The following is an 18,289-nucleotide window of genomic DNA, read 5'->3' on the forward strand; positions in this document are numbered from 1 at the left end:
GGACTTCAGCTCTCACAGTGTGTTATTTCGAAATGAAGACAAATTCGAAATCCAACAAAGTTGCTATTTCGAAATAGAAGTGGGAATCAACAGTGAGTCAATTCGAAATGGAACTATTTTCGAAATCATTAAGGAGATTTCGAAATGTGTTTTTTCTTACACTGCATTGAGGCTACAGTTAGCAAATTCGAAATGATGGGTTTTTCGAAATAGAAACTTTTGCTTTAGAATTGAGATTTTGTTGAATTTCAGAAGGTGACTTCGAAATTTACCCGATTTAGAAACGATTTTTAATCATTTCGAAATGAGGTGTTTGAAATATTTTTTTTTACAGTAAGTCATTTCGAAATAAGATAGTTTTCGAATTCAATGGTCAGATTTTAAAATAGGCATTTTTTACCATCAGTTAATGAATTCGAAATCAGGCTATTTTCGATTTCAAAAGTTAAATTTCGAGATGAGTCTTCTTAACCGAAATCCAATTCAAAATGCCTAATTTCTATTTCGAGCTCATTCCGAACTCATCCAAACGGTCGGTTCCACTTCCAAACCACTTCATCTCCTCTCCTCCTTGTCTCCTTTTCCCTTGTTCGTCGTCCTAGTTTCCATTGACGGCGATTTTAGGGTTTCGTCGTGGGTTTGTCGCACTCCAGGTACGCATCACACTCATACTCGAGCTCGACCCCCGAAACCCCAAGCGGAGCGCAACAAGATTGATTTTGGTTTCATACAGTCCATTTGGTTTGCTTGGAAAATTTCTTGGAAATTCAGGGTGTTAGGATTTTTGGTATATACTTGGAGAAAATGTTTGATTCTTTTTACATGACTCTTAGTGCTTGTTGAACATCCTAGAATACTTTGAGAGCCAAGTTCTTATTTTTCCATGAGTTTTGCATAATTGTTGTCTAATCTATGTTTTATATGCTCTGGAGATATTTGAACTTATGTATTGTTTAGATTATATCTAAGGCTTCAAAGATTCATGTTTTCATCATTGTTGGACATCTTACATGTTTTCCCGCATTTTAGGAATGGTCTACCACCGATTCACATGAATCCATAGATTTCATGAACATCTAATTTTTTTTCGATTGTTTTCTTAACCTTTATGAGTTATTTATTTATTTATTTATTTCCCTTCATTAAGTTTGGTTTGTTTTTTTTTTTTTTTTTTTACATTTATTTCAGATGGCTAGAGATAAAAGGAAAGTTGTTATTCAAAATGACAATGAGGCTAGGCATTCCCCAAGGCAAAAGCGTGCCCGACCTCTTATGCAAAGTCGAAGTGGTGTAGTGATTAGTGAGCCTACCAAGAGGCATGTCACTAGTCAAGCCAAGCATGTAGAGGCCAGGACAAAGGCTCGTTTTGATCGTCTAGCCACTAAGAGGACTGAAGCCAATCATGTAGAGGCTAGGACGAAGGCCCGTTTTGATCGCTCAACCACTAAGCCTACTACCACTCCTCCACATCCACAGACATCTCCTCCTACTACGAGCCCAACATGTCCTCCATCTTTAGGAGTTTGTGCTGATGCCCCTAGGGTGGACCTATCTCGTCGGGAGTTTGGTCAAGAGTTCTCTTATGACATACAGGCTTTTAGTACTTATGAGCCCACTGCCCAATCCATGCGTCTCCTTGATCGATACTATTTTCTCGCATTGATGGATCCTCCCCCATATTTTTATGCCGCTAGTGTACGAGAGTTTTTCTCTACCCTTGAGGATTGGAGAGGGGGGTATCGAGAGCTGCATTTTTCTATCAGGGGACGAGCTGATATTATCTCCAGTGACACCATTGCTACAGCTTTTGGTTTACCATCATCTGCTCCTCCTGAAGCACGCTTTGCACCTCAGTCACGACCAGCCTTTCCGAGGATTGCACGTATACTAGCACCTCAGGGTACTCGTTGTCGTTCAGCCATCACTCGCCTTGAGATGCCACAGATCTTATGGTTTGTAGATCAGGTCATTAAGACCAATATTTTTCCATTTGGACACTCTACAGAGCGCTCTGGTTCAGTCTTATGGGGGTTATATCACATGTACACAGGTGAGTGGTGGAGTCCTGCTCAACTCATCATGGATACCATCATTTATTTTTTTCAGAAGGTGAAGGAGAAACAGTTAGCTTCAGCTCAAAGCTATCTCATTCCTTTGCCTCAGTTGCTCTCATACTACTTGCTCCGTCGTGGACACCAGTTACCCGAGTCTGATCGTCGTATGGCTTCTCACACTTATGTTATTGATCAGTGGGTTCGGGTGATTCATTCCGGGTCACAACTGACTACCCATGGCACTAGACGAAAGAGAGATTTGCACGTTGTTCCACTCCCACCTACTATAGAGAGCCCGCTCCCGTCTGCGCCTACTTTTGATACGAGCTTACCAGTGCTTCCTATTTCTCTTCCACCACCTCTTTCGGGTGCCCCCGAGCATACTGTTCCTATTTCTACACCAGCAGTACCAGTCTCTGATCTTCCTAGACCTTCACAGCCTCAGGTTGTTGATGCTACCTCGAGTACCTTATCGATCATGGCTCGTCTAGACACACTTCAGGAGTTATTTGTGTCTATGGATTCCCGCATTGATGCTCGCCTAAGTAAGCTGGAGACTCGGATGGATGACCTCACTTTTTCTGTACAGCAGCTCACTTCCTTGGTTATTCCATCTAGACAGAGAGGAGATTTTGTTACACCAGCTGATACTAGCCTAGAGGTTGATGGCGGCACAGAGGTGATTGGTTCTGGCTCTAACACTAGAGCACCGACAGTAGCCCATGAGACCATGCCTATTTTACAGACATCAGGTGTTGCAGGACAGGTTGATGGTGAGATCTTCATTCGTGCGACTGACACTGGTATGGACATCATTATTCGGGATGACCCCCCTATGGCACGGGATCTTGGCAAGGCCATTACACCTATCGTGGAGATTATTGATCAGGTTACTACACCTATGCTAGAGGAGATAGCTGATGTTGTCACTCCTATCATTGGCGCCTGATGATCATTTCTATATCTACCTTATTCGATATGGTTGTATACACTATGGTATTTTTGGAGCATGTTGATACTCTTATACTCTCTTTTAGATTCTCACCACTTATGTTTCTCTATGCATACTTTTGCTACTCATCTTGTTGCTTTTGTGCAAGACTAGTTTATATGAAGTCCTCATAACAAACTTCTCATTCGATGATATTAAGGTAATATCTTCCTTTTTCCTTTCTTTTGACCTATTATTCTACACATTGGGGACAATGTGTAATTTAGGTTGAGGGGGGAAGGCTTATTAGCCTATTAGCCCTAATTTTTTTCAAAAGTTTGCATGTCATCTTTGGTTAGCTAATGAGATTCTTGATTTGCCTTGGTAACTCATGGTTTATTTGGCATGAGAATGCTTTAAGTAGTATTATTTCTTTAGAATTTGAGAAAAAAATGCAGTTAGAGCAAGAGTATTAGTTCACTTACCTTATCTTTATATACCTTTAAGTGCAAAAATAGTTAGGTTGAATTCTTGGAATACCTTCAATTTTTCTTTGATGGTTATTTTCTATTTAAGACTCAAAGCACACACAAAGCACGTGTACCCTTATGGTATCTTGATTAAGATAATTTCTTTAGCTTAAAAAGAGTTGTTCTTAAGCAATAAAATGAGGAAATGAAAAAAAAAAAAAAAAAAAAAAATTGAAAATGACTGATTTAAGCTTGAGCAATTATCTGAGGGGGTAATGGCCTTGTGTCTTCAAGCCCTGGTGCCCAAAACCAACTGGTTAGGAGTCATCGGTATCTTGCTCGCTACATAAGCTAAACTCAGTTTACAAAAAAAAAAAAAAAAAAAAAAGATAAATGAAAAATGAAAAAAAAAAAAAAATGTTTGGGAAATTCGACCTTGTTCTACCTTGAGCTGGGGTGATACCTGAGGGGTAAGTGGCCTATAAAGGTCCTCAATACCTGGTACCTTGGGTGAAAACTCGGGAGTTGCCGGTGGATCCCTATTAAGCCATATAGAAGGAGATTTCCTAAACTAAGAAAGAAAAATCAAAATAAATTTTCCTCCTCTTTAACTTCAAGAATGATGAAATTTGAGTTTAAGAAAAAGTCTTAAGAAAAATACTATGAGGGGACACCAAAATTAAGCACATGAGGTTTAGGTGGAAAGAACCAATCAAGGGAAAATCAAGAGACACTAAGAGGAATGCTAAACATGGATGCACATTTATGTATACGAAGATAAGGTGAGAAAACTAAGAAATTGCATATCTTGTGTCATCTTGCTCAATTCTAGGAAATTTGTCGACTCGGGTATCTTGTGTGTGAAACATGTTATGTTGAGTTAATATGATTTCATGAATCTCATTACATATTTTTCATTCTTCTTTATTCTTTTCATTTGCTAGGGACTAGCAAAGTTTAGGTTGAGGGGGATGATTGGAGCCAAAATATGTGCTCTAATGGCACATATTCGATATGATTTGTGCACCAAAGGACATTCAAATCACCCAACTTGACCTAAATCAATGCTAAGGCCCTAGCCATGGGTTTAATCTATACTTTGGAGATTTATCTCAGGTTCAAGGGAAGAAAATTGTGCAAATTGAATGACTTTAGATTTTGAAAGATCAAGAAAGGGCTAAATGAGGAAATAAGTGAGTCAAGATTCATCGAATGCAAGGAAAGGCACAACAAGGATATCATGAGGTTGGAGGATGATAAATGACCATTATGGAGTAAGAAAGAAGGCAAGAAAGAATGGGAAATGAGGCATGAAGCAATATTTAGTTGCATGGAAATTTAGAACTCAAAAATCTGATGGCATTATATACTTTGACTTTGAGGACAAATTTGGAGCACTTTCTGGAGTCCATTATATACATACTATATATCGTTTCGAAGCTCGGGAAGTCAGGAGTCCAACACTTCAAACGGTTTGCAAATCGGAGCTGAAATGAAGAAGTTATGGCCATTTGAAGACAACTGCACCAAGTTGGAGGGTCATTTCGAAATGATTTCGAAATTCAACTTATGATTTCGAAATTCAACTTATGAATTCGAAATCCACTTCGAAATGACACCAATTCCGAATTCACCCACTGCCACTTTGATGTTCCGCCTCCTCTACCTCGGGAATTGCATCTAAAGCACTCCATCCGCCCTAGGTGGACCCCACATGACTAGGAATTACAATTTTATTATTTTTTAATCATTTTTAGGAAATTATTTTGTAATAAGTGGCCAATGAGAGTGTGCCACATGTTAGGTAAGTGAGGATATTATATAAACTCTCTCAATTCTAGGTTTTGGGGATCTTGGATCTTGGATTTTTTTTCTGGAGTTTTTGACATTGAAGGAGGAAAAAGACGAGAACTTTGGTTTGTTTTCTTTTTCTTCTTTATTGAATATATTGTTTTTAGTTTATTTTGATTCAAATTATGGATTTCTACCCTACTATGGATTGTGAATGTGACATCACCCCCATGAGAGGCTAAGAGCCAACTTGGGGCTTGAAGCATGAAAACCTAAGGGCTAGGAAACCTATAGGGACAATGGGTAAATTACTATAACAATGAGATTAATTATTGGTTCGGTGACAATTTATTATATTTTTTATCCTATCCTTGTGAGTTCGTTTAGGGAATGATACGATAGGTTATTACTTGATACTAGTGATTCTTGGTAATTCTTGATCATTAGTTATCCTCGTTTTCCCTACCGTTATTTGCCCCTAAACAAAGCTACAAGGAGTAGGAAGGGTTAAAAAGCCAAATCTTAAATTGATAATCAATCTCATTCATTTGATGGTTTTAGGAATCTGTTTGAAAAAGGAAAAATTAGGTTTCGGATGCAATTTTGAGTTATAGAACCCAACTTGATCGCGAGTGGCCAAGGATCCCAAAACCCTAAGATCATATTACTTAAAATACCCTTGTTTTCTATAATTTCTATACCCTAGGTTGGATTGTGGAAAACCCCAAACTTGAATCAATTGAATTTAAAATCGATATTCATTTTCTCTTATTAATCCAATTTATTTTACTTAGTTTCACATTATTCACATATTGTTTTTCACTTAAGGATTTAAACAAAAACAATTCATTTATTCTAGTATTGACAATTTTCATAAGCCAGTCCTTGAGAACGATACCCGGAATACTACAAAAGCCGTAGTGACTCTTTCTCTAGTTTTTCTTGACCAGAGTTACTACGTAAAAAGGCTAAGTATTTTGGTACAATAGAGAAATTTCGGTCAGCCTTCCCAAAATAAATTTTCAAAAAAACAAAGTTTGTGAAGCTTGTCAAATGGGAAAGCAAATCAAAAACTCTTTTAAAAATAAAAATTTCATTTCAACAACTAGGCATCTTGAATTGTTGCATATGGATTTATTTGGTTCCTCTAGGACACCAAGCCTTGGAGGAAAATCTTATGTTTTTGTTATTGTGGATGACTTCTCTAGATACACTTGGGTCTTATTTTTAAGTCAAAAGAATGAAGCCTTTTATGAGTTTTCAAAATTTTGCAACAAAGTTCAAAATGAAAAAGGTTTTACAATTACTTGTATAAGAAGTGATCATGAGAGAGAATTTGAAAATAATGATTTTGAAGACTATTTCAATGAGCATAGTATTAACCACAATTTTTCGGCTCCTAAAACTCCTCAACAAAATGGGGTAATTGAAAGGAAAAATAGAACTCTTCAAGAAATGGATAGAACCATGCTAAATGAAAACAATTTACCAAAATACTTTTGGGCCGAAGCGGTTAACACTTCTTGTTATGTTTTAAATAGAATTTTCTTAAGGCTTATTCTTAAGAAAACTCCCTATGAGCTTTGGAAAAACAAGAAACCCAACATTAGCCATTTCAAAGTATTTGGATGCAAATTCTTTATATTAAACACCAAAGACAATCTTGGAAAATTTGATGCAAAATCGGATGTTGGAATTTTTCTTGGTTACTCAACTTTAAGTAAAGCCTTTAGAGTTTTTAACAAAAGAACCATGGTTGTTGAGGAGTCCATCCATGTTATTTTTTATGAATCTAACAATTCTTTCAAAGAAAGAGAGAGCTTTGATGATGATTTAGGCTTGGAGACCTCCATGGGAAAATTATAAATTGAAGATAGAATGCAACAAGAAGAAATTGTAGAGGATCCCAAGAAAGAAGAATCACCTTTGGCACTACCTCCCCCTCAACAAGTGCAAGGTGAATCAAGCTAAGACCTCCCTAAAGATTAAAAGTTTGTTATAAACCACCCACAAGATCAAATTATAGATAATCCATCTAGTGGGGTAAGAACTAGATCATCTCTTGGAAATATTTACAATAATCTTGTTTTTATCTCTCAAATTGAACCTAAAAATATAAAAGATGTTCTAGTTGACGAAAATTGGATGATTGCTATGCAAGAAGAGTTAAACCAATTTGAAAGAAGTGAAGTATGGGAATTAGTGCCAAGACCTCAAAATCAAAGTGTTATTGGAACTAGATAGGTCTTTAGAAATAAAATGGATGAAAATGGCATAATTATAAGGAATAAAGCAAGATTGGTAGCCCAAGGTTTTAATCAAGAAGAAGGGATAGATTATGAAGAAACCATAGCTAGATTGGAAGTCATTAGGATGCTACTTGTCTTTGCATGTTTTAAAGACTTTGTTTTATATCAAATGGATGTGAAAAGTGCTTTCTTAAATGACTTTATAAATGAAGAACTATATGTTGAACAACCACCCGGTTTTCAAAATTTTAACCTTCCTAATCATGTTTTTAAACTTAAAAATGCACTTTATGGTTTGAAACAAGCACCTAGAGCATGGTATGAAAGATTGAGTAAATTTCTTTTGAAAAATGGTTTTAAAATGGGAAAAAATGACACAACTCTTTTCATAAAAACCAAAGAAAATGACATGCTCTTAGTGAAAATATACGTTGATGATATCATTTTTGGAGCTACTAATGTCCCTCTTTGTGAAGAATTTTCTAAATGCATGCATAGCGAGTTTGAAATAAGCATGATGGGAGAACTTAACTTCTTCCTTGGACTTCAAATCAAGCAACTAAAGGAAGGAACCTTCATCAATCAAGCAAAGTATATAAGAGATCTCCTCAAAAGGTTCAATATGGAGAAAGCCAAAACAATGAAGACTCCAATGAGTTCATCCATCAAACTTGACATGGATGAGAAAGGTAAGTCCGTCAACTCAACTATGTATAGAGGCGTGATAGGTTCTTTGCTATATTTGACCGTTAGTAGACCCGATATCATGTACAGGGTATGCTTGTGTGCTAGATTTCAATCTTGTCCTAAAGAATCTCATTTAAGTGCCGTAAAACTTCTTAGATATTTAAAAGGGACAATGGACATAGGCTTATGGTATCCTAAGTGTGATAACTTTGAATTAATTGGATTCTCGGATGCTGACTTTGCCGATTGTAAAGTTAAAAGGAGAAGCACTAGTGACACTTGTCATTTCCTAGGACACTCACTTGTTTCATGGCATAGTAAGAAGCAAAATTTGGTAGCTTTGTCTAAGGCGAAAACCGAATACATAGCAGCCGATTTATGTTGTGCACAAATCTTTTGGATGAAACAAACACTTAGTGATTTCAATTTGATTTTTGAGCATGTTCCTATTAAATATGATAACACTAGTGCCATAAACATTTCAAAAAATCTGGTGCAACACTCTAGGACTAAGCATATAGAGATTAGACATCATTTTCTTAGAGACCATGCACAAAAAGGTGACATTACACTTGAATTTGTAAGCATAAAAGATCAACTTGCCGATACTTTTACAAAACCTCTAAGTGAAAGCAATTTGTTGATATTAGAAGACAACTAGGGGTGATTTCTTTATGATCAAATGATTGCTTGATGAATTCTTAATTGAATATACCTTATGATTGCGTGAAATTTCATATCATATGCATCATATAGAAATAATCTTAGGAAAAATGTCAAATTTTGACCAAAAATCAAAATTCCCTTGGCATTGGACATAAAAAAATTGGGGATTTCAACTAAAAATGGCAGGGGGAGGATCACAAGACAAGAAAATGCAAAAAATTTGGATCCTTGACTGTTGACCAAGCGGTCGACCGATTGAGGAACTTATCGACCGGTTCGTTGAGGTTGGGAATTTAAAGAGGCCCCCGCACGTTATTTCTCTCACTATTCTCCCCCTCTCTTTGAAAACTCTTCACCTACTTGCTTCCAAAGACTATTTTAGGTTGATTCTTGGACCAATTGAAGGCTTTGGAGTGGATTTTGGGACACATTTGAGGCTAGGGTTTCAATCTGAAACCTAGAGTTTTCAGTCTTAGGAGTGTTTTCTCTCTATACCGTGCGCCTCAAGCTTGGTTCAGCTTCATCTCCATGCGCCTAGGGCTTTGGGTTGGTGTTTGCTCTCTCTTGTTTGATTTCATTCTCCTTTTGGACTCTTCTTCTCCCTATTCCGTCCCTTGGATGGCTCCTAGGCAAGAGACGGGCACCTCCAGGGTTCAGGGCAAGCACCCTGCTGAGCCATCTCAGCTTGAGCAGACGGAAACTCGTCGAAAGGCTAGGTATGACACGGGTCTCTTCAGTTCCGTCGAAGACTATCAACGATACAAGCAAAAGTTCGCTCAGAGGAAAGTCGTCCTAGGGAGAAGTATCAATTTCTCCCAACTTCAGCACTTCGAGTTTGAGGGACTCTTCAGTAGGATGGGATGGCTACCAGTAGTGACGATTTCTTAGCCGATCTTCCCGACTCTGGTGTGGGCTTTTTATTCCCGGGTGACCTATGGGCTTGGAGGATCGGTTATGTCCACAGTTAGAGGAGTTGAGATCAAATTGAGCTCGGAGAGTATCTGCCACATTCTCGACATTCCTTTAGTTGGACTCCGAGTGTATGAGGCCAAGGCGTGGCCCATTGTGCCGAGATTCGAGCCTAAAGAGGTTGTTCAGAGGTTGTGCGGACTCACAGATGCCTAGGGAATGGGCAAACCATCGGCACACAACCTGACCGTGCCCAACCGAGTCCTTCATCACATGATCTGCTCCATCTTATTGCCACGAGGAGGACATCGAGACAAGGTCTCCTACCTTGAGGCATTCATTATGGACTCGATTCTCATTGGGAGACGGATTCACATAGGATATCTGAAGATGATGCATATGATATCCTGCGTTGAGAGCACGACCCGAGTACTCCCCTACGACCGTTTCCTTACCCGAGTATTCAAGGATGTCGGGGTCGACTTGAGCAGAGAGACGAACTTCGAGGTCCCCACTAGCTATGACCCGTACGATGAGTAGTCCTTGGGGCGAATGAAGTTCGAGGAGGCACCCGATGACTCCTGGATTAGGAGAGCTGAGCGACAGGCTCGGGATCAGGGACAGATGCATCCCGGAGCAAAGAAGGAGGCCGAGATCAGAGAGATGGAGGATGGGTTAGACCCTCAGAGGGATTTTAAGTGGAGAAGACCCGAGCTTGACATTCTGCCTCCACCTCAATCAGAGGGTATTCATGTTGAGGCCACTTTCTCCGAGCCTATGATGACTGAGTCGTCTTACACAGCAAGACCATCATCTCAACCATCATTTACCGAGCTTTTTCACATAGAGCTACCATCTCAGGCACCTCACACTCCTGATCATGCGCCTTGGATGGATGTCTCAGCTCAGATCAGCTCCCTTGGGACTCGTATGGAGGAGCTTGCTTTAGTCCATGACACTTCTTTCTACTCTATGGAGGAGCACATAGATCAGTATCAGACTGGCTTTACTTCTCGATTTGAGCGCATAGAGGAGCGTATGGATCAGTAGTAGGCTATATTCGAGCATCTCCAGTAGAGTATTGATCGCATTGAGAGTCGCTAGGCGAGTCAGCATGAAGAGATGATGGCTTACCTCCGCTCTGTGTTTCCTCCTCCACCCCCTCAGCCTTGAGATTATCTAGAGTTCCCCCTCAATTTCTTTTTTAGGTTCCCAAAGGGAGAGAAATATATAGGATCTAGGAGACTCTCATGCATGTCGTTGTCATCATTGTCATATCTATCTTATTTAGCATAAGTTTTTGTGTACATGTGAGGTTACCATATATATATAATATGATATTTTCATGATCCATTGCTTCCTATTTAAATTTTCGTGTTTTACATTGTTTCCTATTAAAAATTGTTTGATTGATCCATGATTGGTTTGAGGGGGAGATTTTTTTCTCTCCTAGATAACCAAGGTTTGTCATCATAAAAAATGGGGAGATTGTTAGCCCAAGAGTTCTCCTAATCGGGTTTTGATGATAACAATCCATGGTTAAGTGACTAATTGGTTTAATGATTAAGAATCTTAGGCATAAACTCGAAAATGCATCAAATGACCAAATGGCTACAAGATCGAGACGCTTGGAAGACTTGTGATCATAGAAAACTAATGTAAGATGAATACATGAGTGCACTTAGGATTTTCACATGTTTATTGCAACTTAGAAAACTTGGTTTATTTTTTAAAACTTCGATTTCATTCCGAGTTTTTAACTAATATACCTTAGGTCAAATGTTTTATAATTAGCTTAATAATTCTCCTAAAGACCTTACCTAAGTGTTAGAAAAGAAAGTGTGAAACCAAGGTTTGGTTAATCTTGATTTTAATGATAACAAAACAAGGTTTAGAACTAATGATCATATTTCAAGTGTGATTAGGCAAGACGACTTCCAAAGTGGCAATCCAAAGACAAATCAAGCCAAGGAGAAATCATGAAGAAGAAGACCACCTCAAAGAGAAGAGTTTTTCAAGACCAAAGCTTCTTAAGATCTTTTTGTAAGATTGTTGGTGCACTAGGACTTTCATGCATTTCATTCTTCATTTATGCACCAAAATCATCCAAGAGTAATATTGTTTTAAAAATCTTAAGAATTGGACGATTTCATGTTTTCAATTAAAACTTTGTGTTAAATGATTTTCAAACTTGTGTTAAAAGGTTTTAAGTTGTTAAAGGTTGGGTGTTGAGCCAAAAAATGGCTCAACCGATTCAACCGGTCGACCAGTTGTGCTCGTCCTGTCGAGGACCGGTTGAAGGAGGCCAAAAAGTTTCTCTCTCCCCCGGTGGCCTTCTCTTCCCGGTCAAGGTTGAACCTCAACCAGTTGAGGTCCGGTTAAGGCCCAACGGTCACTTTTCCTAACGGCTAGTCAACCGGTCGACCCCTAGCTCGACCGGTCGAACCCCCAACGGCTAGTATGACTTTTTTCTTCTATAAAAAGGCTCCAAACTTCATTGTTTCATAAGCTAAACCTTTCCAAATCTTTCTTGATTATATTTGAGCCTTGGAAGAGTATTTTTGAGTGCACCATTATTCCAAAACTTGCATATCTTTAGTGCACCATTCAATCCTAATTTTTCTTGTATCTTTGAACCTAAAGTTCTATTACTAGGATTTTGAGAGATCATTATTTGTATATCTTTGTAAGGAATTTTCTCAAGTGAAGGGTATCACTTGAGAAGTTGTTCAAGAGAGAGATATCTCTTGAAGAAGTGTAAAGGGTGCTTGGAGCCAAAAGTCCAAGAGGGTGAATTGGAACCATAATCCAATTGTAAAGAGATTGGAAGCTTGGTTGAAGCTTCAAGATAGTGGAACCCTCACTCGGTTAGGAGGTTGAGGAGAGTGGACGTAGGTAACGAAGTGTCGAACCACTATAAACTCTCGTGTTTGCACTCTCTCTTCCCTAACTCTTTTAAATTATATGCAATTGTGTTTATTTTGTTTATTATATATTTACATATAATTGTCTCTTATTTTTGCATAGTTTAAATTTGTGAAAAAGAGACCATCACCCTATTTACCCACCCCCCCCCCCCCCCCCCTCCTTCCCTCTAGGGTGATTACCATAATTTGGATTAGCCTCAAATTCCTAACAGAAAGGAATTGAAAAAATAGGTTTTCAGGGCTAAAAAGGCTCAACCGGTAGAGGCTATGGCCAACCATCTCAACCGGTTGAGGAACCGGTCGACCGATTGACCTCGTCCGATCGAGGACCGATCGAGGGATGCCAAAAACTTTCTCTCTCTCCTAGTGGCCTTCTCTTCCTGATTGAAGTTCGATCGAGGCAATGGTAACCTATCAAGCATTAAATACTCCAACGACTAGTAAACCGGTCAACCCCTAACTCAATCGGACGAGGTTGCCTTTTGCTGTTTTTGACTCCCGAGCTTAGAAACCTATAAATTGAGAGTTCCACTTCATTTATTGATAAGAAAACACTTGCTTTCAATAGTCTACCTACCTGTTCTTGATCAAAAAGCTCTCATTTATTTCATAGTGCATTAAATCATCACTTGCATATCCTTTAGTGCATTCTTGTGTATCATCCTAGCTTTGTCTTGTATTTGAGCTATCCTTAAGCTAGGTTGAGGGATTTTTTTCTTGTAAAAATCTGAGTGTTAAAGCCTTCAAGAGGTTCGAATCTTGAAAAGATTGTGTAAGAGCCCATTGGAATCAGAATCCAAGTATAAGAAGATTGGAAGCTTGGTTGAAGCTTCAAGTTAGTGGAACCCCCACTCGATTAGGAGATTGAGGAGAGTAGACGTAAGCAAGGAAGTGCTGAACCACTATAAAACTCGAGTTTGAATTCTCTAACTCTATCTCTTTATTTTGCTTATATTGTGTTTAAATTTGTTGTGATTGAAAAGATTTTAAAAACCCAATTCACTCTCCTCCCTCTTTTAGGTGTTTTTCTTATTTAAGCATAACCTTTGTTTTCTCATGAAGAAAGACATGACGACTCTGAATGTCGAACTAAACAGGGGATGGTGGCTTTGAATGTCGAACTGAAGACGCGGCTCTGAATGCCAAATTGAGAATGAACAATGGCTCTGAACGCGAAACTAAGGATGAACATTGGATTTGAACGCCAAACGAAAAATGGCTCTAGATGTCAAAATGAAATTGTGGTTCTGAACGCCAAATTGAGGATGAACAACAGCTCTAAACGCCAAACGGAAAATGGCTCAACAAGTCAAACTAAAGACAAACAATGGCTCTGAATGCCAAACCGAAAAAAGGTATGATGGCTACAAATGTTGAACTAGAAACAAACAATGGCTCTGAACGCTAAAATGAAACAACGACTCTGAACGTCAAATCGGAAAAGAGAAGGTGGCTCTGAATGCCAAACTAAAAAGGGATTGTGGCTCTGAACGCTAAACTGAAAAAAATATGTATGACGGCTATGAATGTCGAACTAAAAAAAGGATGGTGGCTCCGAACACCAAAATGAAGATACAACTCTGAACACCAAACTGAAAAAGAGACATAATGGCTATGAATGTCAAACTAGAAACAAACAACGGCTCTGAATAAGCCCATTGATTCGAATATGAAATGTTCAAATCCATCTACCTGTGCTCCAAGCGTTCAAGGCGTTTCATCTTAATGTGTCAAAAACGAGTTTTCTGAACTACAGTTGGAAGCAATAATGTTCTCTTGATACTAAGTCTTCACCAAAATAATGGGATTGGTCTGCTAGAGACTCTTCCTATTAATACAATTCAACATAGTTGTACCTCGAGCCCACGTGCATAACCTCATTTTTGCATGGCCACCATCCCATGCTCCTCATCAAAACTCACAAGTTTTCTCATCCACCTATGCATCCTTTTAAAAATTGGTTTAAAAAAAAAATTCTTGTTTTAAAAAAAAAATCCTTTTAAAATGTTTTGAAATAAACATGAATTTAATTCTGTAATTCCAAATGATGGAACTTATGAAATTTATTCATGAAAAAATAAATTGGGTTTTGGTAGGGGCCCAACATCAAAGAAGTTTTATTTAAAACAAAAATAAATTTGATTGAAGTGCAGTGTTTGCTTTTGGAGATTCCTTGTCTTGTTTAGTGATGCATGTGACATATTTTAAGATACATCGAAAATAGAATTCAATTTTATAGATAAATCTAATATATTCTATAATATATATGTTAAAGCGATAAGATTTGATGGATGGAAAGATGATTTGGAATGTGACAATAATCAAATTATGATATCTTGAAAGTGGGTTTGTTTTAGAAAAAAAAATATTGGGTTAGTAAATGTTTTCAAAATGAAAATTGATAACAAGAGTGGAAAGCATTTATTAGAGTTGGTTATGATTTATATAAGATTTAATAAAAATTCAAATAAGTATATTGTTAAAGGATTTGCGATGAATCATAATCATCATTTGGTGGATCTAATTGATACATAATTTCTTTGCTCACATAGGGTTATATGGAACTCGAATAAGACTCGGTTTCATGCAATATGTGGTATTGGTGTGAAAATTAGTCAAATTATTGATTATATGGTGCAATAATAAAGATGTTTTGACAATGTTTGCTTTTCCAAAAAGGATTGACATAATCATATTAATGTTATGCATAGATTTGACATTAAGGACAATAATGTTGAATGGGTCTTGGTTTATTTGTGTGGAAATGTTGAATTGGACCTATCATTTTACTATAGTTTAATGTTGATAAAGAAAATTGTATAACAAATTTGTTTTGGGCAAATTATACTTCTCGATTGAGTTATGCATATATTTTGGAGATATGTTGGCTTTTGATGTAACATATTGAATTGATGTTTTTATGATACCACTTGTTATATTAGTTGGTATTAACCATCATCATCAAATGGTGGTATTTGGTTGTAAATTATTAATGGACAAGAGCATTAGTACATATACTCGAGCTAACCATCATCAACAAATGGTGGTATTCGCTTGTACGTTATTATGGACTAGAGTATTAGTACCTATACATAAGGGTTGGACATGTTTCTTGATACAATGGATGAATAAGAAGCCTCTTTCAATTGCAACAAATGAAGATATAGTTGTGCATAAAACCGTATAAAAAATGTTCCTCGGTCTTATAAATTTTGCTAGATGCATGTTCTTGGCAATCACCTGCGAAGAATTTGAATATACTTAGCATAAAATGATACACAAATTTGCATTTCATGGACATTAGTAGGTAATTGAGATATATTTTAAATAATCAAGGTCCACTAATACATATTTGCCATGACATTTTTTACAATAATGAGAAGTACGCAAAGGCGTGAGAGTATAAATGTCTATTTACTCTGAGATATAAGTTTTAAGAGAGGAAAAAAAAAATCAAGGCCTCGATTTGATTGAAATAAGCAAATGTCCCAATCATATTATTAGACTTTTAGGCTACTCCTTGTTTTTGGTTTTGGTTCTTCCCAACCCAAATTTAACATTTGATTTTCTTTTACAAGTAGAAAATAATAAAAATAGTAGTGTAAAAATCCTAAAATTTAGGCTTTTATGATAGAATATGATATAATAAGATATGTATATGTTACGAATATTATATGCATTTTAATAGGATATACATATACTAAAATATCATTTCTAATCGAATATGATGTTTTTAGATATTATATCTATATTTAATAGACAAAATATGATGTTTTTAGATATTATATCTATATTTAATAGACAAAATATCTTAGGATACTATATGTAATGTGATATGTTATGTTATGTTATACTTATAATTAGTTTTTAAAATGAATAAAAATAAAAATAAAATAAAAATATTTTTTTTTTAGTATTGGAATATTTGTTAAAAATAAAAATTATATTACATTACAATATTTGCTAAAAAAAATTAAATTTCTCTATTAATATTTAGAAATTATTCAATAATTTAAAATTTAGTAAATATTTATTTATTATTAATATTTGTGATTAAAATATTTAAAAATTCTAAATAAAAAATTTATATTATATTATTCAATATATATATATATATATACACACACATTTATCAATAGTATTTTAAAATATATTTTATAAATATTTTTCTGTTATTCTTTTTTAACCATTAATTTATTTTTAATCAACATTTTTTATTTTTCGAAATAACTAATATAAAAAAATTGAAAATTGATAATTCTAAAAATATCTTAAATTTCAAATTTAAAAAAGAATTATTTTTAGATTTTTTTTTTTTTTTTTTTTTTTAAGTAGGTTCGTTGAAAATTTAGAAATTTCTACAATGTGAGTATAAGATGAAATAACCAAATTATGAAATTAGAGAATTTATTTATTTATTTTATAAATTTTCATAATAATTATCTAATTGTTATCATCCTATTAAATAATTACTTATTTACTATTATTATTATTATTAATAAAAATAAAATAATATTATCAACATAATCCCAATGATTCATTTTTGAAATATTATCTTATTAAGCTATTATCTCCTTTGATGATAATTTGCTGATTTTCTCTAGAATCCAAGTTTTGAAGGCCATTTTTGTTTTTGGGTTGAAACTGAAGAGAGAAAGTGGTGGCTGAGTCCCACAAATGTAGGACACCCACACCCAATATCAAAATCAGTATCCTTTTTTTTTTCCCATATTTTTTGGTGGGGTTTTTTCATGGCAACTTCATCTTCTTCCCTGAGAAAAATGGGTGAGGAAGAGGTCAAAACCTGCAAGGCTGTCAACCCTGCAAAGGACTTCAACAGTGACCTTTCTGAGTCAGACATGATCGACTTGTTCCCCATTCCTCAGCCAAAGAGGAGGGTGAAGGTCCCCAAGGTGATGGTCAGAGGCAATGGGCAGAATGGTGGTGGAGATGACAGGAAGAAGCAGAGGAAGTGGGAGGCAACAGCAAGGTTTGTTTCAAAGAAGTTGGGTTTGGTGATGTCCAGTGTGTTTGGGAGCAGGAAACCACCAGAGAAAAGTTGCTCAAAACCTGCAAAAGGTGAGAAGAAATCACAGGCTTCATTGGATAAGGAGACTGAGGGAGAAAAGGGGAAGAGCTTGAAGGAAAGAATGATGGCCCACAGTAGGCACAGAGGATCTCTATCTTTTCCGAGTTTTTTCTGCAAGAAGACTTGTTTGAAGCTGTTCAGAAGCAAAATCAAGAGCTGTGTCAGCCATGGACGCAACAGGAGTGTGAGGATTGCGATACTGAAAGAGGCAGGGTCAGTGAAGTTGGCTAAGGTTTTGAGTAGGAGGACTGTGAGGAGGAGGAGGAGGAGAAGAGCACCTAAACTGGGCGGAGAAGAAGAAAACGAGGATCCAGAGGGAGGAGATACAGAGCTATGCAAGAAGAGAATTCTGATGGGAGGGAAGTGCAGGCCACTGAGTTTTTCGGGTATTTACATTCACCCGAATGCCCAGAGAAAAGGAGAAGAAGAAGAACAAAAAAACAATCGAGAGGGAGAAGATGCAGAGCTATGCAAGAAGAAAATTCTGATGGGAGGGAAGTGCAGGCCACTGAATTC

General features: G+C 36.7%; 1 protein-coding gene across 1 annotated transcript; it reads left to right on the forward strand.

The window, feature by feature from the left end:
* Positions 1-285: 285 nt before the first annotated feature.
* LOC104881386 (uncharacterized) lies at positions 286-5,168 on the forward strand. Its single transcript, XM_010661497.3, has 2 exons — positions 286-653; positions 1,189-5,168. The coding sequence occupies exon 2, from the start codon at positions 1,189-1,191 to the stop codon at positions 3,001-3,003; it is 1,815 nt and encodes a 604-aa protein (XP_010659799.1). The 5' UTR covers positions 286-653; the 3' UTR covers positions 3,004-5,168.
* Positions 5,169-18,289: the final 13,121 nt, after the last annotated feature.

Source organism: Vitis vinifera, chromosome 14 (assembly GCF_030704535.1).
Source record: "Vitis vinifera cultivar Pinot Noir 40024 chromosome 14, ASM3070453v1".
Lineage (NCBI taxonomy): Eukaryota > Viridiplantae > Streptophyta > Magnoliopsida > Vitales > Vitaceae > Vitis > Vitis vinifera.

Excerpts from the sequence above, each read along its gene's own strand:
- LOC104881386 (XM_010661497.3), top strand. The coding sequence starts at position 1,189 with ATGGCTAGAGATAAAAGGAAAGTTGTTATTCAAAATGACAATGAGGCT.